The 19303-nt window shown below is 41.8% G+C and overlaps 6 protein-coding genes across 7 annotated transcripts; 2 read left to right on the forward strand and 4 right to left on the reverse strand.

Moving 5' to 3' along the window:
* Positions 1–474: 474 nt before the first annotated feature.
* Positions 475–3579, forward strand: BCIN_07g00060 (hypothetical protein). Its single transcript, XM_024693764.1, has 5 exons — positions 475–665; positions 716–1657; positions 1740–2185; positions 2253–2399; positions 2449–3579. The coding sequence occupies exons 1-5, from the start codon at positions 521–523 to the stop codon at positions 3385–3387; spliced, it is 2619 nt and encodes an 872-aa protein (XP_024549550.1). The 5' UTR covers positions 475–520; the 3' UTR covers positions 3388–3579.
* A 285-nt stretch (positions 3580–3864) lies between these two features.
* BCIN_07g00070 (hypothetical protein) lies at positions 3865–6200 on the forward strand. Its single transcript, XM_001555917.2, has one exon. The coding sequence runs from the start codon at positions 3927–3929 to the stop codon at positions 6048–6050; it is 2124 nt and encodes a 707-aa protein (XP_001555967.1). The 5' UTR covers positions 3865–3926; the 3' UTR covers positions 6051–6200.
* Positions 6201–7156: 956 nt separating this feature from the next.
* Positions 7157–7871, reverse strand: BCIN_07g00080 (hypothetical protein). Its single transcript, XM_001555918.2, has one exon. It carries the CDS (start codon positions 7708–7710, stop codon positions 7336–7338), a length of 375 nt encoding a protein of 124 aa, XP_001555968.1. The 5' UTR covers positions 7711–7871; the 3' UTR covers positions 7157–7335.
* Positions 7872–9110: 1239 nt separating this feature from the next.
* Positions 9111–10572, reverse strand: BCIN_07g00090 (hypothetical protein). The gene has a single exon (XM_001555920.2). The coding sequence runs from the start codon at positions 10465–10467 to the stop codon at positions 9427–9429; it is 1041 nt and encodes a 346-aa protein (XP_001555970.1). The 5' UTR covers positions 10468–10572; the 3' UTR covers positions 9111–9426.
* Positions 10573–11207: 635 nt separating this feature from the next.
* BCIN_07g00100 (hypothetical protein) lies at positions 11208–13509 on the reverse strand. Its single transcript, XM_024693765.1, has 2 exons — positions 11835–13509; positions 11208–11773 (listed from the first exon to the last, which is right to left on the reverse strand). The coding sequence occupies exons 1-2, from the start codon at positions 13277–13279 to the stop codon at positions 11302–11304; spliced, it is 1917 nt and encodes a 638-aa protein (XP_024549551.1). The 5' UTR covers positions 13280–13509; the 3' UTR covers positions 11208–11301.
* Positions 13510–14579: 1070 nt separating this feature from the next.
* BCIN_07g00110 (hypothetical protein) lies at positions 14580–17705 on the reverse strand. Of its 2 annotated transcripts, XM_024693766.1 has the most exons (2): positions 17136–17705; positions 14580–16835 (listed from the first exon to the last, which is right to left on the reverse strand). In XM_024693766.1, exons 1-2 carry the CDS (start codon positions 17145–17147, stop codon positions 15459–15461), a joined length of 1389 nt encoding a protein of 462 aa, XP_024549553.1. In that variant the 5' UTR covers positions 17148–17705; the 3' UTR covers positions 14580–15458. The 2 variants fall into 2 exon arrangements, with proteins under 2 accessions (XP_024549553.1, XP_024549552.1); XM_024693767.1 differs by having other exon boundaries at positions 14580–17705.
* Between the last annotated feature and the right edge of the window lie 1598 nt (positions 17706–19303).

Below are 19303 nucleotides of genomic sequence, written 5' to 3' on the forward strand. Positions count from 1 at the left end.
CTTTCATTAGTGCTGACAAGGCTGTTGTGCTTCATTTACTTATCGTAGCAATACCCGAGACCGGGTGTAACAAAGGGTTACTGCTCTACACACATCAATTATATCGGTTCTACCCCATCCTTTGGTATCTCACACGGATCTTGGGCTGACATAAAAACTCCAAAATAGATTGCCACGACATCTACAGAGCCTTGAAGTGTGGATAAGCTTAATCATTGTATTCAAAGTGGGATACTTACCCCTTGTCGTTGGTCAGCAACGGGGGAGCATAGACCATGAGGCCAATCATATAACACATTTCGTTCCTCACGCCGTACAAAATTAATTACGCTTAATCAAGCCATATGCAAGATTGATCCTCCTCGTAGCACAGCCCTGCATTGTCAGCCGCACAACATATATCCACTCTTATTTTGTAACAATGAATTTTATATATTAGTTCTACAAACCAATTGACAGAGATCGCGAGGTAGCGGCAGCGTTTACTTCTTTTCTTTCTCACTACCTTCGCTAAAGCATTATGCGAGCTTTTCACTGTGTTAAAGTGTTACTTTCCCTTTATTTCAGTTGGAATGTGAATGCTAGTCCTACCCTTGTAACGACACCGACCCTGAGCGCTAGAAACTCGGCTTCGACTGCGTGCGGTGATATCGTTAACAATGAAGGTTTGATGAAAAATGCAAGACCTTTGATTTTTATGCTGATGGAATAATAGATACCGTTTTGTTCAATGCAACTCTGGCATTTGAATGCCTGACCAGTGTGCCATTCAATCCTGCTGTTGCCTCTCGGTTTATCTCATACTATAATGATACGCTTCAGTTCCAGAGTACTTTGAAATATCTCAAAAGCCCACCTCCAAGCTATCAACAACCAGCTGTGGATCTCATAGCGGGCCTGAATCGAATTCAAAGCGCTATCGATGAAGGTATATTTTCAAATCAATACGAGTTTGAAGCTGCTTTACAGACTCTAGTATATGCCGCACACGATGGGCATGTCGACATACTAGCGGGAGCTCTGTCTGCGTTTAGTTTTGCAAGTCCAAGGGATTTGGTATCACTATCATTAGATGGCCAACAAATTCCGAAGGTCTATCTTGCCGACGATCTTTTTGACAGTGACTATTTTACAACCTTTCAGCCTTCAGCTATCAAATCAATAAATGGTAGAGATGCAACTACGTATCTTTTGGATTTCGCATCCGTGAATTCAGTCGGAACTCTTGAAGACCATTCAGATTGGAATCAATTGATGCTCAGTGCAGCTCAAGATATCCAAGGGTATTTCAATACATTCAGTGGCGGCGCGACATTTTACCCCGGCAACAATATTACATTTCTTTTGGAGAATGGGACGTCTTGGACTGAAAACTATCTTGCTATCTATGATACCCCTGGTCCCACCGGGCCTCTTCAAACTGGAGGAGACTTCTACAATTTTTTTGTTTTGGGGTTCTATCCTGCATCATATGATCCGTATACGGATGATTCGGATGACGATTCAGAAGATAGTTCCAGTGATAATTCATCCACTGCAGTCACTTCGACGACATCTGCTACTCCAACTCTGACCGGATGGGAAAGTCCAGCTTATCCAGAGATTCCTGATGTTGCCCAAGAAGATCTTGGAACTTATGGGGATGGAGTTGTTTCTGGTATGTCATTTGAAAATTTTGCAACACATGAATTTTTTATATAAAAAATGACTTGAGTATGCGGTTTCTAATGAAAACATAGGATATTTTCTCAATTCTACTTCTGTTTCTGTTTTAAGTATTCCAAGCTTTGATGTCGATGGGGATGCTGTATTTAGTTTCCAACAAACAATTTCTCAGTTCATCAATCAGACACAAGCAGCCGGCTTAAAGAAGGTTGTGATTGATTTGCAACAAAATTATGGCGGACAATCTTTACTTGCAATCGATACATTCAAACAATTCTTCCCGAACATCGATCCCTTTGCTGGTTCCCGTATGCGAGCTCATTCTTCTGCCGATGTACTTGGCAAAACTTTGACTCCATACTGGGATGGTTTGGCCGAAAACGATGAGACAAAGTATGTCTTAGCAGCTGATGAATGGGTTATCACTAATCGGATTAATGCGGATACGAATCGCAATTTCACAAATTGGCAGGAATTTTTCGGGCCTAATCAATACAGTGGTGACAATTTTACCAAGATAGTAAGTTTCTTCATTTTCAGTTACTATCACTTGATCTCTTTGATACACATCTAATCAGTATCGATAGGCACGGTATAATCTCTCCAATCCTATTTTTGACGCATCTGGTACCGGCCTAGATATTAGCGATGACGCTTTTGCAGTGTACGGCTATGATGCAAATCCGGCACCATCAGGGGCTAAGCCACCATTTGCAGCAGAGGATATAATCATTGTAAGTCACCTTCCTATATCATTTTCTTCTCGAAATCTGATTGTTGTAGTTATCTGACGGTATATGCCACTCTTCTTGCGCTCTTTTGATTGAGATGTTTCGTCATGAAGCTGGAGTCCGAGTTGTAGTGGTAGGAGGCACACCAACAACGGGACCAATGCAGGCTCCAGCTGGATCTCGTGGCGCACGTGACTACGATACTTTTACCCTTGATGCCAACATCGATTTTACTCAACACCTTTTACAAAATCAAAGCTCGACCGATGCAATATTTCTTCCGAATAGAACTGAACAACTCAGTGTGTTTGTCTACTTTGCGGATATAAACCTTCGTGATCAAGTACGCAAAAATGAAGAGATTCCATTACAATTTGCCTACGAAGCCGCAGATTGTCGGATCTACTATACACCACAGACCGTGTATAATTACACAAACCTCTGGCAATATGCAGCCGATGCCATCTGGAAGAACTCCAGTCTTTGCGTAAATGGCTCAACTGGATATTCGTCAACGTCACAAAATTCGACGAATTTTGTCGGCCCATCAGGCGGTGCTGAAAAGACCTCTACCAATATCACCGATTATCTTGCTTCATTAACGACCTCTCCCATTGCAAACTTCATTCTCCAGGGTCTCAACGATGGTCTCCCAGCCGCCAACGAAGGTGCCTCTCGCAATGCTCCTGCATCTACCAAAGTTATCAAGTGTACCACAGATGAAGACTGCTTAAATGGTAAGCTTTGTGTGAATATTCCGTCTTGTTCTGGGGGTAAAGCCATATCTCAGTGCTTGAGAAAATGCCCAGCAGCCGGTCGACTATGCCCTAGTACCAAAACTAAGTGCACACCACATAGCACAGATGGAAAATTGGGAAATCAAAGGCTTCACAAGAACATTTGTCCCCCAGCAGGAATTGCAGCAAAGTGTGAGAGTCAGACTCAGTTGAAGACAGTTAATCTTAATCAATGTCCTGACTGTAGCAAATGATTAGATCAATGATGGAAATAATGATGACTGGGGTTCAGTATTAAGGAGTTTATGGTGTGATAATCTTGGTTCTTTGGTCATTCAACTTGGGCTTTGTATATATTGTATTTTTATTACTGTGTCCAGCGGTATTTTTTAAAAGTCTATTCGGAGTTGGGTATCACTTGAAATATTGATTGTATTTAATTGGCACGATCTCCAGATTTTTGAGACCCATCGTGATTTTCAAGGCAACCAGATCTTGTCACATATCATGAGGATGAAGTCGGTCATATTTTACCCAACAGTTAATTATAGAATATCATTTCTTGGCTGTGGGGCACAGGGCTGACAACATCCCATTTTTCTGCATGTCAGCAACCGACCCCATCTTGGATGTATCCTTCAGCTTCTAGACCGTGTCAAAGCGCATCAGCACCTATATATCATATACTGCCAGCCTTTCTTCACATGAACAATGTCCCAGTTTGTTCTTCTGATCAAATTTTCAATTCATTCAACAAACCAACCTCCTTTTCTCACAATCACCTTGTTAAGCAATGCCATCTAACGACGGCAAAATCTACCCTTCTATTCTCCCTTCCCCTTTAATCCGTCTTTTAAGTCTCGATTCTGGTTCTGATGAACCAATTAGAGTAACACTGCATGAAGTAAATCTCCAGAATGCCCCCGCATTCGATTGTCTCTCATACACTTGGTCTGACCCACTATATCATGCTCTCAGTCCGGAAGAGGAAATTCATGTTAGCAACGATAAACGCGAACATCCTATTCTCTGCAACGGTCAGAACTTGTTGATTACGGAAAGCCTATTACTTGCACTGAAGGAATTCAGTAAGAATAATGGCGAGGATAACAGAAAGAATTGGAAAGATGGGTATTTCAAGAGGGCGAAGTTTATGTGGATAGATGGCATATGTATCAATCAAGACAGCATTGAGGAGAGGAATATACAAGTTGGAATGATGGGAGAAATCTACACAAAATGCTCGCAAGTAATTATCTGGCTTGGAGTTTCAGATTTCCATTCGCCGTACGCTATTGAAGTCATAAATCTTCTCTCGAAAATACCCCAGGAAAATTATACTGGCTTACGGATTACTGATCTTGAAGATTGGGATATATATCCAAAATTGGGTATCGAAGAAGTTGAAACTTGGAAATGGTTGGAATATGCAGCATTTTTACAACGTACTTGGTTCGGTCGCATATGGGTTGTTCAAGAAGCGTTTCTACCAAGGAATATTGTTGTGGTTTGTGGGAGTGATGTTATTGAATGGGGAAATATAACAGCTTGTGCCAAAGTTCTTAGAGAAACAGGATTGGGAACTTTACTAATGGAGTTGTTGATCGAAACTGTGGACGATGTTGAAGGGACTGTATATGTGAATAATACTTTGAACAACCAGTCCATCTTCCAGAGTATGAGGGATATGGCTACACTTGGGTCAGAAGAAATGGGCAAAGTCTTGGATTTGGAAAAGTTGTTGTATTATTCAAGATTTTTTGATGCAACAAATCCAAAAGATAAAATCTATGCAATCAGAGGCATTTGGGAAAAAGGAGGAAAAACAATTCCACTGGACATGACGCCCGATTATCAACGAGATCCAACGGTAGCAAGTGTGTATACGAGAGCAGCACTTGAAGTAATTTTTGAAACCAAAGATTTGAACATTCTTTCTTTAGTGGAAGATTACACCTTGGCGACTCAAAAACCTAACTCGGTGAGGGCAATTGGTAATCTTCCTTCGTGGGTACCCGATTTTAACTCTTCATCTAATCCTCAACCTTTGGCTGGAAATCCTAGACCAAAACTGGGAAGTGAGAGATGGAATGCAGCTCGAGGTATTCCATTCGAAGTACCTATTCTTCCAGCCTTAGAATCACGACATCTTCTTCCAATCACAGGTTATAGAATTGATGTTATCTCGGAGTCTGCAGCTAATCAAGCAGAATTAATGGGTAACGATTTCGGTTTTGACACGGTGTTGGAACTTTTGGCAAGTTATCCGGATCAAAAATATCCTCATGTTGACGATAACGCGGAAACACATTTCGAGGCATTCTGGCGAACTCTCATCAAAGACACATTCCAAAAATTACCGGCAAGAGAGAACGCACGAAACGCTTTCCGATATTTTATCACAGTGCGTGTCTCTGAATTGAGCATTGCATACAATTACGCACTTTCAAAACAGACCTCCGATCTACCCAAACTACAGAAGTTATACGAAAAATTCAAACAACTCATCAATGACTTGTCCAAACATAGACTGAACGAATCTCTAATACCCACCTGGGAAGATCTTGAAAAGCTCATTGTGATAGCAGCTAATGAAGATTTAACTGATCCAGAAAAGACGAAGCTGGACAAAGACTATGGGGACTTTTACGAGTCTTTTAGAATTGCCTATGCGGGAAGAAGAATGTTCAGGACAGAAAAAGGATATTGGGGTATTGCTGCACAAACATTGGATGTCGACAATGAAGACGAAATCTGGGTTATAGCTGGGTCAAAGGTACCGATGGTTTTAAGACCAGTGAGAGGAAGTAATAGTGTAAATCGGGAATTAATCGGAGAGGCTTACGTACATGGTATTATGAATGGCGAGGTTTTGAAACTTCCGGGGGGAGGGTTAAAGAGTCTATTTTTGGAATAAGAGGGAACCAAAAGGATGGAAGCAAAGGTGGATATTCATAAAGATACAGTTTTGTGCAGAATCTTGTAAGAATCAACGACTGGGGTTTCTGCTTTGAATCATATAGAAGTGAAACACCCATTTAATATATAGGAGGAACTGATGAGATCATTTGATTCTACTGCCATATTTTGTCGCTGAGTTCGTGTCTTTAGTCAACTATTACTCGGAACATGTTCTATCAGTCACAAATTTCCCAACAATTGTAAACTAGGTAAATGAGCGGAAGCATATCCTAGTTTGCTTAAATTTTGGTCCATCATAAAATATACTGTTATCATATACAGCCACCAATTCGCCTGAAGAAGAATGGTCACTTTGCTGGAAAAATCATGAATGATACTCGGCAAATTTGAACAAGATTGCAAGTGCCACCCCCCATACTTCTGATGTATTCAATTATCGATCAAAGATCACAATTACAATCTGAGATTCAAAATTGAACTGAGTCTGGCTTCACGTTATTCTATATGCTGCTACATGAAACATACCATCAAGAACCAATTGCATTGTATATGGCGCCCACATGTGCTTTCGTGCGATTCGACCCCAAGCCAACATCAGCCAACTTACTCATAATGTAAGATATGGTCAAGCGTCGTTCAAGATCTATGATAGCAATCGAACCACCATATCCACCCCACATACACACACGGCCTTCTGGTAACCAATTCAAAACCGTATCGTTCCCAGGAAGTCCAAATCCGATACCGAAGCGAACTGTTTGCCCAATAACCAAGTCAATTTCTTTTGACTGTTCTTAGAAGATGAGATCAATTGTCTCATTCGATAGGAGGCTTACTCCATTTACTTTACCCCCAAATGAGATACAACTCAGTATAGTGGCAATGGAGAGTGCATTGTCATATCCATTTGCAGAGCCAATCTCAGCTTCTCTCCAGTCGAGACTGTCGACAACAGATGGGCCCAAGGATGGGTTACTGAATGACTTTACTGATATTGACGTTTTGTCGGTCTGTGGGAGCCTTGCTTTTGAAGTCGGAAATACAAGGAGATATCTGATGCCAATTTTTTCCCGACTCTCCAATCTTGATATCCACACCTAGTGAAGCAGCTATTCCTTGGACAACGAAGTCTTTCAAAGTTTTACCTGTAGTTTTGCGAACCACGACGAAAAAACCATAGGTCCACGAATGATAGCCAGATGCTGATCCCGGTGTCTACCATGGTTCTTGTTTTGCTAGCTTTGTAGCACTTAGATCGAAATCGAAGAGGTCACTCGTAGTCATTTGCAATTCCCAGCCTGAAAATCCAGACGTATTTGGTAAGATTTGTCTAATCTCAATGCATGACTTTCCAACTCAGCCCGGAATTTGTGCACTGTATCATTTATGCTGAGAAGTCCACGATCAATTAGGATGAGTGAATTAAGTGCACAAATAGTCTTTGTCGTTGAGAAGACATTAACTATGGTATCGTGCTCCCAATTCTCGGTCTTGTCATGAGTATGGAAGCCTCCCCAAACATCAACCACGTTTTCTTCATCAATGTTGGCAACAATAGAAGCGCTCAACTCTTCTCCTGTCTCAAGATAGCCCTGAAATGCTTCAAGCAGCTCCATGAGCCTTGGTTCAGCATGTCCGTGTATCCGCTTCTCCATGATGGAATAATGATGAATGGGGTGAAAAATACTCTCAACTCAAGTATCTTACTATTTTCCCACTCGGCGGAATATAAGAACCGATTGAATTATCCAAGTGCTTCTAGACATTGGAATGAGTTAAAACTGTATAAACAAAGCTACAAGGTTACGCAGAGTCCATGCAATTTTGATACCAGTCTCATCCCACCGTTGAAGGTAGCAGATACCGAGCAATAATTCGAGTGTAAGATGGTGACGGGTGGACGCTCGGGGAGTTAAATTCTTGGTGCTTGGGTTTCGGAACGGGGTTCCGTGGGAATCAGAAGTGATTTATCAACTCCTCTACAATGCATGTTGAAATCTTGATTTCTAATATGTCTAGTCGTGTCAGCTCCCTCATTTTTCTATATGTTAATTATAAGCTACGTCATTGGTGGTCCTCGATGTTTTTTTTTGTTTGTTTTTTTTAGTCTGGAAAAGTACTACTTATGAGTTAATACCACATAAAATTCTTGATGACCACTTCTTCATGAGGACTGGGTTGCTTGATGCACAGAAGATCGCCCTTAGATCATTGTTTTATAAAACACCTACATGACTGCTACTCTGATATTTACCTTCACTCCCAACTGTTTGATCGCACATAAATATCATTTAGTCAATCTCAATTAATGAATGTATATTTATGATCAAACCGTGAAGACATATTCAAGCTGATAATTTGTAACAATACTTTAAAGCTTTCAGTACACATGGAACATCATTAAATTTCTAAGATATGATGTCGCGCGCTTTCGGAGCAAGTTTCCCTCAAACAAACCATGCATTCATTATTAAATCATCAATCCGGGATCCTTATACTGTGAAGATCGTCACAGCTCTCATAATCCTTTCTTACATCAACCTTTGGGTCTGTTTGGTTGGAAGGAAAATAGTAGGTTCCTCGTATTTGAAAACTGCCAGAAATTAGCCATCTGATATCTTTACTGTGGTCAAGATGGAAGATTTGAAGTTGTCCAGGAATTTTCGCTCGGCTGGAAAGGCATTCTTTGTTATTGGACCTTCTCCATGGACAATTCGAGTGCCATTAGGAAGTTGAAAACCAATTTCATGCTCTGCGGACATTCTTGATGCTTGATGCTTGTAATTTGCTTGAATGTTGATCTTGCGAACTTTTGCAATACAGATTTACAAGGGATGTGGATTCCTGTAATGTATAAAGGGATAGAAAGTAAGTGAGATCCCATGGGCGCGCCACTAACAAAGTGGAGGAGCGCATATGCCTATTACAAGCAAAATCACACTAAAGGTATTCACGTGATACTTCCTCAAATTCACTGGAACTTAATAAAGCTTGACCAGGAATCAGTACAAAATCAATATGCTACTAGAAATTTGAAAGGTGACATCTGATTTAATGCGAATCACATCTTCTAACTCCGATGCTCCTGTGTATTGAAAGTTGCAGTGATGTTTAACGCCAAAATCTGAGAGAGCACTTTAGCCCCGCTTGATAACTGCAATCTTTCGCTTATTCTGACCATAGCAGGAAGTCGCGTGTGTATTATTAGTAAACTATTATGCCAATTGACAGATAGCATAAAGCTTACGGGTCGCATGATAATTAGTCCAGCCAGCAGTCATTGTTTCGTTATTTTGGAAATGCATGGCTTTGGTGCTTCTTGTTATTCTATTCCCATATCTAAGAACTTCTTATTGAACCCACGAGACTTATCAGTCTCGGTTTGATCCAGAAGCTACAGGTGCAGAATATCCCGAAAAAGGCTTTTCTTCCTGCAATATCATCATCAATTCATCACGCAAAGATAAGAGAGTCTTTTGCTCTCTTGCCTCCCATCCAAGTTTCCTTAATCGATTAGCTCGGTTCAAGGAGTTAGATCCAATCACTGCGGATGAATAGGGCCCAAATAAGTCGTTGTAAGAATCCAAAGGTATAATTTTGGTCTCGGGACTCTTGATTTTTCCCTCCTCGTACAAGATTTTGCCGATCTCCGAAGCACATTCTCCCCAGGATAGGTCTTCTCCATTATTGCAAAAGTAGTAAGGGTTCTCAATATCCAAGTCACTGGTCTCTAGGGTGTGTAATAATGACATATATCCTCTTGCCAAATCGCGAACATGTATTTGTGACCACTTTGATAAACCTTTCCCAATATGCCCGGCATAGCCATGCTTTATCGCAAATCGAGCCAGAGTGGGTAACTGAATCGATAATCGCTTTTCCCGAGAGTTTATTCCGTAAATGAGAGGAGGAATCATGATTGCTAGTCTCGCTTTTGGGCCGAGAATCTTATTGGCATTGACAATGGCAAGATCAATCTTCCGATGTGGTGCCTCGTCAGATACTGCATCGATTTGTTCCGGTCTATCATCCTCGTAGAAAACTTCGGTGGGGAACGAGCCTTTTGAATCATCTCCAAGCAAACTCGCTCCACTTGTGTGGATATAAATCGCGGCTCGGCCGCTTTGCACATGTTGAGTGATGCCTTCGATGACGGCTTCTACTGAGACAAGATCGTCTGCAGTTGCAGTATGAATAGTGATATCACTCAAGGAAGCTTGCCTTGCGATGATATCTGAATCGCTGAGAGACCCTATGACCGTCCTGACACCAAGTTTTGCGAGTTCCTCGGCAGCAGCTTGCCTGCGAACGAGTACCGTAATCTCATAGCAGCCTTCCTGGAGTAAAAGATCTAGTATTTCCCCACCAATATATCCAGGACCAATAAGGAAGACTTGATTTTGGAGCGACATGATAATGTATTGAAGTTTAGGATACAGCCGTCGTGCTATCTTGAAAAAGAAATAATAAAGTAGGTTATCTGAGACTCTCTTTAAATCCACAAAGATACTGGGAACGATTGATACTTCAACATGCTAAAATACTAGTAAAATGACGAATCAAAGTTTGTATAAAATTAGTTTTACGCCATCATTCTTGTCTTATTAGATAAAAAAATTCGCTCAGTACGAGTGTTTCTTCGGAGTTACAATGGTGAAGAAACCTCGGGGAGGTAATTATTAGTGCCGCAACTTGCTTACCGATCAAGACGCTTTAACCGATATCAAACTCGTGGCGTTGTGAGCTAGACATAGGGGAATCGAGTAAGCAAATAGTCCCACCCTGGTGACCCGCATTCATTCACCATTTCTAAGCGCAGCAAAATCTCATTATTAAATTTTTGTTTTGAGTGTCTTTTCAAGGATATTGAGAGGTGTCCGACTAATCCAGCTCAAAAATATTTTAGTCCCGACCAATGCCGATCGGATCATATTTCCGCAATTTTTTCTCCACTCGGAGCTAAAGTCAACCAAATTTTTATTAGTACTCATGCCTCACGACCTGATGATCTTGCTCATTCGGTCAGGGTACGTGTGATTTTTGTACTCTGTACGAGTAATCTTGAAGATATTCTTATGAAGAGTTTTCTTGCTGCAATTTTTAGATGCCTTGAAAGATATCTAAGTTTTGCGAAGTCATTTACCTAATTTACTGCCCCCAGTTATTTTGACTCGAATATTCTCTAAGTTCACAAGACTGAGTCTGAAAAAATAATATCTCCCATCACAGATTTGTTGTCCTGATGCTTATTTCAATAATACATTCCTCATTTCATGTCCCCATCCCAAAGCTTCTCCATGCATAACCCCATGTAGATATACCTCTCCAACTAGTTCATGGGATTCGTCTTCACCTCGTCGAAGAATAAAAGGAATTGAAGCACCCGCTAAAACCCAAATTTCATCAGACGGTCGTAAAGATTGTGCTCCGATGCCGAGGTAACCTTTGCGAGTTCGGAATAAAGTACGGGCATCATTCGCAGCTTCTATTTCTTTCTCAAGACTTGAAAAGTCCGCTTTGCCGTATTTTCGCGGTTGCCTCTCAGTGATACTGAGTCGTTGCATAGAATTTGTTGCCTGAGATCCATTGCGTACTCCGTTGCGGACCCATTCCTGATAGTGTGCTACGAGTTCCTCACATTTTTGCGGAGCTGGATGTTCCTTTCGATACGTATCTGCTAGAATAGTACGCCATACAGCTTCACGTGAAGATTGAAATCTGTTGATTCGGAGGTTAGAAAATTCATTGAGAAAATAAAAAAAAACATCGAGAAACTTACTTGCCACCTATCGAAAGTGGGTATATAGGGTCTAGACGAGCTGCAACCTCATATATCCCATCTAAGAATTCCATCGGGTGTAAGGACCTATTCTGTTGCTTGACCTTTTCACAGACTGTATCAAGCAGCATACCTTGCAATATCAAGGAGTGGGTCTCAGTTTCTGAGAAATTTTGATTCCACTTCATATCACCGCAGGCACTCCAGATACAGTCGCCGCGCATTGACAGAGGTAACGGTCTTCGCGCGATGCTATAGTCTGGAACCCACGTCGGTAGATTTGGAATAGACGCTATTGAATCCTGAACATCAGATAATATTCCTAGGCCATAGCATCGGAGCAAGACTCTAGCCACATTAGTATAAATATCTTGTGCCGCCATTTCATAATTAGTTGAAAGAAAATTTGGGAACTTTGTGAATGGCAGACCGTCCTTTCTCGATAACCCAAGTAGCGCATAAATAATATCTCGTTTATCGGAAACCTCACAATATCGATGTGCGCGAAGAAGATATCGAAATAAAGGAAGTTGTTTGTTAGTTTCACTCCCTGCTCGAGTGGATTGAAGCTGTATAACTGCCATCTTAAAGCCAACCTCTGAATTCATCAGTATTTGATGCTTTTTAAGTCTTCTACTCTTAAGATCATTGCCGGGAAACTTGATCAAATGACTAGTGTGAAGTTTCGTGTACCATCCAGTATGGGTTAAAAACGATAATGTCCTCGAAACTGTTTCCCAAGGAATCATTTCCTTCCCGCAAGCAAGAATTACATCATTTCCGATCGTAACTTCTTGTACAGCCCAGATACCCGAAAACCACGGTCTGTTAAAGAAAGCTATAAGGCTGAGCCATGACCGAAGTTGCAAAGGTACAATGTTGAGCCTTTGGAAGTATTGATCCTGGCACTCCCAATCCAAGCTCACTAAATTTGACCATTCATCATGTGGCACCGAAGATAGTGTTTTCAGGGCTTTCAATGCATCAGAAGTGAAAGAATCCCTCTTCCCAAGTCCGATAATGACGCTACGAGCCTTTTTGAGAATTTCCGGCATCATTGAAACTTGGGCAGTTCGGTCCATAGCATCTTCTGGGTTAATGCACATCGAATCGATCCAAACATATCGTGTCTTCATCTTTCCATACGTTTTTGAAACAACTTCGCTTCCAGCTTTGATAGCATTCTTTGTATCTCCGCAGATTCTCAATATCTTGTTATCACAGAGTATGATATGATTTCGTGGAACAAGATCTCGCCGCGAATGGGATACAACATCAAATTTCGGAGCTTCGGTGAGTTCTACTACATGAAAAGAGTATTTGGTACGACACCACAGCTTTGATTTTATTTCAAGAAGTCGAATGGACGTGGGTGATGGAAGGATTGTGTAAATAAATGGCTTGTCGGTTGCATATTTTTGTTTTGGAAATCCTATGAAGTCCATGTCTTTCAAGGTCTTCTAGCGGGGGACGTAGGGTTAAATCAATCTCTTAGAGAGACTGATCTAGGATGCAAATACTTAAAAGCAAGAGAAGATGAATCAAGTTTATTCTGTGTATGAATGTCGGAACTTCTAACAAGGAAAGAGCAAGTCGAGATTTATCAATTCCGTCTGCACTGAAGGAAGGAGCATTTTCAGCCGGTTCAACCATATTCCGGTCACTTTTTCTTTCCAATTTTGAATGATACAAACCAAACAATCTTTTGGTAATGCTTTTGATTTTCTCTACGTTTTGAGAGGAAAAGATACTAAAAGCAAGAAAACTATCTGCAAAAACCAGTCATTGTAAATCAAGAACATGAGACTAGTCATAATTCTTGATCTGGAAAATCTGTGAATAGGTGAAAACTACACTTGTAAGGAATTCATGTCTTTTGGATAAAATTACAATACCGATCAATATTTGCTTTTCAATCACTTCCCTGATTCTAAACTCTATTGTCTTGAATTAGCTTAGTTAGATTATCGTTCTGCGACTTTTATATGATGTACAACCTTCAATTACGGCCCATTCATCAACGAGAATTGGCTCTTTAAGAATTAGAAACGAGTTTCAAAGAGTTTTAAAGAGTTAGTTTGTTATCCTCCCTTTCTCACAAAACACGCCAAAATGAACTGGCTGTGAAAGTGCAAAGGCCTGACAGAATAGTCATCGAGATGCGACATGCCATTGATCATTCTCAAGCAATTGTTCCCTTTCACTTAACTACTAATATAGGGTGTCTGTAACTTTCTCATGAAAATAGATCTCTTCTTTGCTCCTCCACAGATACATCTGAGTTTTTGAGGATCTTTTCTCCGAATATCAACGATTGCAACCAACTCTTTCCAATAATCTTTAGTGCATCAATCTGACTCTATAGAGACCATACTCCCCCTTCTCTTTCTTCCTTGAAGTATATACTCAAGGTAAATTTACAAAAATACCATTGAAAAAACTAAAGAATCATGAGAAAAACTGGACAACAATATCATCTCACTGAAGTTTTATTAGAAAGGAGAAATTCCATCTGACTCTGTATCCAGGCGGCAGAATATGTATAGATGGAACATAAGCACTAGCCCTAGCGTTTCATCTCTCAATCGCTCACCTTCTCATCCTCTCATCCTATATTCAAACAACAAATCGCACAAAGTAAAATCTCTATCAAGATATCTTGCTGCACTTGTACAAACAAGATCTAAACTCTAAGTTTGCCGATGTCACCTAGTCCTTAATCAACTTGTCACTTGGTCCTAGCACTGTAAATTTTGTTTCTCCAAAAATCTCTTCAATATAACAAAAGAAAGAGCGGTAGCAAAATTCTATTTGCTCTAAATATTATACTTCACGCATTACCAACTAATTACTACCTACTAAACAACATAAGTAAACCTCGCTTCAGACCCCATTTCTTCTCCATCAGTCTCTTCGATTTCCTCATATTCCATGTTCCCCGGAAAAGTCGCGCTCGCTAGAAGTCGCACAACTTTCTATTACTTCCATAAATATATACCAATGCAACAAATTTATACAGCTTCAACAATTTCGCAACCCACCACGACACATGGTATCAATATGTTTCGCTTGCCTGAAAGTGCGCCTTTGAAGATCAAAATCAATCTCAAATACATATAACGACAAAAATTACCATCTTACTACTCATTTCTCATACACCCGTACATCCTACAATCTCCTGTTCTAATCTCCAGCTCATCAGCTACGCCCATACCCATAGATCTTCCACATATTTCCGACATTCCTCAGTGAGATGATTGTAAAAACGCTGATAATTTGCCAGATCGATCATCTCATAAAATACACATCCTCAACATATCGACTCATTACCCCACCACATGAAAATAAGGATTAAAACAACCCAAGAAGAAAAGGTAAAGGAAAAGACTCAAGACTCCAAACAATCTTGTGGTCCGATCTGCACTAGATGAACCTCACACAATAATATAGCAATAATACGAACCAAGAATCACAAACGCCAATATCTATGCTTCGCCATAAGTCATAACGCCACACCTTTTCCTTTGCAAGTGCCAAAGTTAGGAGGCAATACTTGTTTTCCACTCGCCTCGGTACTTTCGAGTGTGGGACTTAAGATCGAAGGTTCACGAATCAGGCAAGGTTTTATCTCGGTCTTTCAATCTCCGCCAACAATCTCACAAACCTGCTATGCAACTCGATAAAAAAATCAGGCAGTCCCACCAACTCAGCTAAACCTCTTCCTTTCAAACTCGCACCAGCCATTCTGCTATCCGGTCCTCTATTGCCACCTCTTAAGAAAGATGAAGTAGGTGTGGTTGTCGTACCACCACCTCCAAACGGGCCGCCGCTGATTCCATTGCCGTTTTTCTCATCGCCAGCTCTAGGAGATTGGAGTGCTGATTCAGAACGTGCGAGTTCTTCATCAGCGAGACGTGCGATCCAATCTGCGAGTTCGCGGAAGGCAGCGTCGAGGAAAGAAAAGGTGCGCATGGCCATCCGCTCTTTTTGGGTGGAGAGGGCGATTAAAGCATAGACTCGACGACGACCACGAGCAGAGGGGTCAGGAATGCGGAATATGTATGCGGTTGTGTAGCCAGCCATTGGGTCGCCAAAGAAAATTGGACCAGCTGATGAGGTAGTTGTGGAAGATGTGAGGTGGGAGGAGAAACTGGAGATAAAAGGAGAGGAGGGTGTGGAATTAGGCGTGGGATTTGATGACGGTGGGAGGGTTTCACAAGAAAGAGTACGAAGACAAGATTGCCGAATAATGGAGAAAGAAGTGGGTTGTAGAGGTTCATGCGTTGACGTATAGTCAACAAAATGGTTATGCGAAAGGAATTCTCTGGTGGTATAGGTGGAAGATGTGTCGGATCTTTTGACCGAGAGTCTCCGCGCCTGGTGTTGCTCTCCCCGTTCTTCTTTCTGAATTGCGCATTCCGAATCGTCCGAATCTGAGGATGCAGACTTGGGAGGGGTACTCTGACCTGCAATGCGCTCATAAGGCTTCCTTGTTCGCAAGATCGGACCATTATCGAGTTTGCCAGTCCCCGAAGGTTTAGGACTTGTGGGTATCTCCTCCTTGGTCTTCTTGGGTAAAGTAAGAGCGCAATTTTCGCATGGACCTGGCTTCTCACTTGGATATGTTTTGCGAAAGCTCGAATCGCGTCGCAATTGGTTTGTCGTGTTTTGTGTGTTTTGCAAAGCAGGTGCTCTAGGACTTTGGGGGGGCGTTTCACCCGCAGAACCCGCTGTGTTCGGCGCATTCGAGGGACTTGAGTTTACATGAAGAGCTGGCCGGCTCGCCGCAACGTCTGGCTCGGAAACAATTGAGTTCGTTCTATGTGAAGTATGCGCGTTTATGTTTGAAGAAGGATCCGAGGATTTGAACGATTTACTCGTACTAGGCCTCCGAGGAATGGGTTCTTCTTTTTCTGGACACGAAGTACAACCTACTGGAAGTGCTTCTGTTACCATGACTGGGGTTGGACCATGAGTGTCGCAATAATGCGCGAGACATAACTATGGTAGAGAACACAAGGTCAGTTACAAGGTTCCATGATTGCCTGATCGAAACCCCCCAAACACCCTCATTATTATTGCGAACCAGTCGCATGTCGTCCACGGAAACAACTGTATCGTGCGCCCGTCCGTCCAAAACGCAAACACGGGCGCAGCATTGAGAAAGAATAGAGGCGCGAAGGGGTGTGAAGATGATGCGGATGCGAATGCGACTGCGACCATAAAACAATTGTAGAAGATGAAAATTTGAGGGTGTGAGAGTGTGAGGGTGTGAGGGTGTGAATGAATAATTTATCTTACAATTAAAGCCATATTATTAGAACGAGATCAATAGATGTGTGAATCAATAGGTCCTTGTCGCTTTTTTTGGTTCTGGCCTCTCACGCTTTTTCTCTCTCTCTTCCTGTTTGTTGCCAAATTCTCGGTATTTCGAAATGTCTTAGACTTTTTTCTGATCTGAATCCTCCTAATCCCAGTGTTGCCGTCTCTTTCTGTGGGACCTTGGTGACAAAGTGGATTTCGATTTCTTTTTTCGGATCGTCTTACACTCTCACACTCTTTATTCTTCTGCGATTTGTTGGATTGTCGATGTCTGCTATGTATGCACTCCTCCCAGTACTCGAATGGTTTGACTTACACAAAGCAGACGGGTGGGAGGTGCACAATTGGAACCGAAATGGAGGAAGCAAAAGCGGGAAAGCGAGGTTCTTGGTCGTAGATGATGGGCATGGGATATTGGTGCTGGTGGTGATTGACTGATGATTGGTAATTGATTGTCCAGTGATTGGTGATGGAGTGATTCTCGATTCTGAAGTCCCGATGGCTGTTCAGTAACAACGGGCGGAGCGAAAAGAATGCGCAGGTATTCTCTTGTATAAAAGAAAATGATTTGATGTGATTTGATTTGAAATTGAAGTGGAATTAAATTAAATTAAATTTAGATTCTGGAACGAGCAAACCCACAGACACCCAAATGAGCTTTGCTATTATCAAGTTTTGGTGGGGGGGTTGGAGGCGCTAAAGGTATAAGTAGTTCACCCGTGGGAACTCGATCGTATAATCATAGTAATCATAATAATAAAGTGTAAACTAGAACCAAGTCGAGGACGCGCAAGATGAAGTGAATGCATCGAACAACGAGGGGTGAATGATGCAGGCGAGTAAGTGGCCGAGTGAGTGGCCACTCGGAAAGTATAGACAGAAAACTCCTCAAGGATTGCTGCGATCGGTGGCTTTATATACAGATGCGCTTCTCATCCATTCTCATCCAGCACAAAAGAGACATTCGTGCCAAAAGATAAAGGGTGGTCAGAAAGCTTTCTTGTCGAGGTGTTGACTTGCTTGCGTGTCCGCTTGCTTGATCATCATGACTTTCTTTTGGATGCAAGATACACAAGAAGAATAAGCAAGAGAACAATAGAAACCAAAGGAGGGGCAAGATAAATCATCATCGTCGACTCATCACATCACCATGACCTGCCTACCGCGCCTACCTACCTACTACTCATGACTAGTCACGTCCATCATTTTGGCACCTTCTCACCGCTTCGAAAAGCCGAGTATCACATATAGTCCCTCCACGTTCCCCAACCAATCCCTCTTCACGGAGTCCTAGAGAATATATCATCATTCAAGCCACAATATCATTTCTCGGTCGTTATGTCGGAACGGTCCGGCTGACATATGAAATTCTCTTTTCCTACTGGCTATTGTCCGCTCGGATGGTGTTTGGGTCAGAATATCTGAGGACAGTAGCTGTTCTGCGTGCAGGTAAGATTACAATGTCACGAAGTCTATTCACCATAAGCATGCGGGGGTTGATCCTGGGATCTCCAATCCAATCAAGTGTAAGGCGGGATGGGCAAAGTATCCCATGTTGCTGCTTTGAGCGTCCTTGGCTACTTATTAACTCATGTCCAATGGGCAAAGGTGCAACATTGAGGGGGAACCCCCAAACTCCCATCGCTCGCCACGCTCAAAAACTGAAGATATAAATTACATTTCGTATCCCGCGCAGTGTGCCTCTCCACGGCAGTGGCTACCGGAAGCCCAGCGGCGCGTCATTTATTCGGTTCTTATTAGTGCACAGGTATCCTCTTAATCTATATACCGTCGAGATTCGAGTGTAATATAAACTTACCGAGTACTCGTATACAAGAATAGGCACATCCAAGACAACATATCGATATCGATCATTCCCTCACTCCCTCGATATACAGATTTGCGTCTACCTAACCAGCTACGTTGCACCATCGACAAAAAGACCACACATCAACATTATTCAAGAAGTTCAAGAACCTCAAGAAGAACTTTCTCGAAAAGTGAGACATCAGACGAAAAATAAATTCTCCTTATTCCCTTCCAGTGCTTCCATTCATTTATTTCCCTTATCGCCATGCGTACTTCATGCCCGCAGTTTTTCTTAGTGCCTCGTGGTACCTTTTCGTTCCATTTATCCCCATGCGCCC

Source organism: Botrytis cinerea, chromosome 7 (assembly GCF_000143535.2).
Source record: "Botrytis cinerea B05.10 chromosome 7, complete sequence".
NCBI classification, from domain to species: Eukaryota; Fungi; Ascomycota; class Leotiomycetes; order Helotiales; family Sclerotiniaceae; genus Botrytis; species Botrytis cinerea.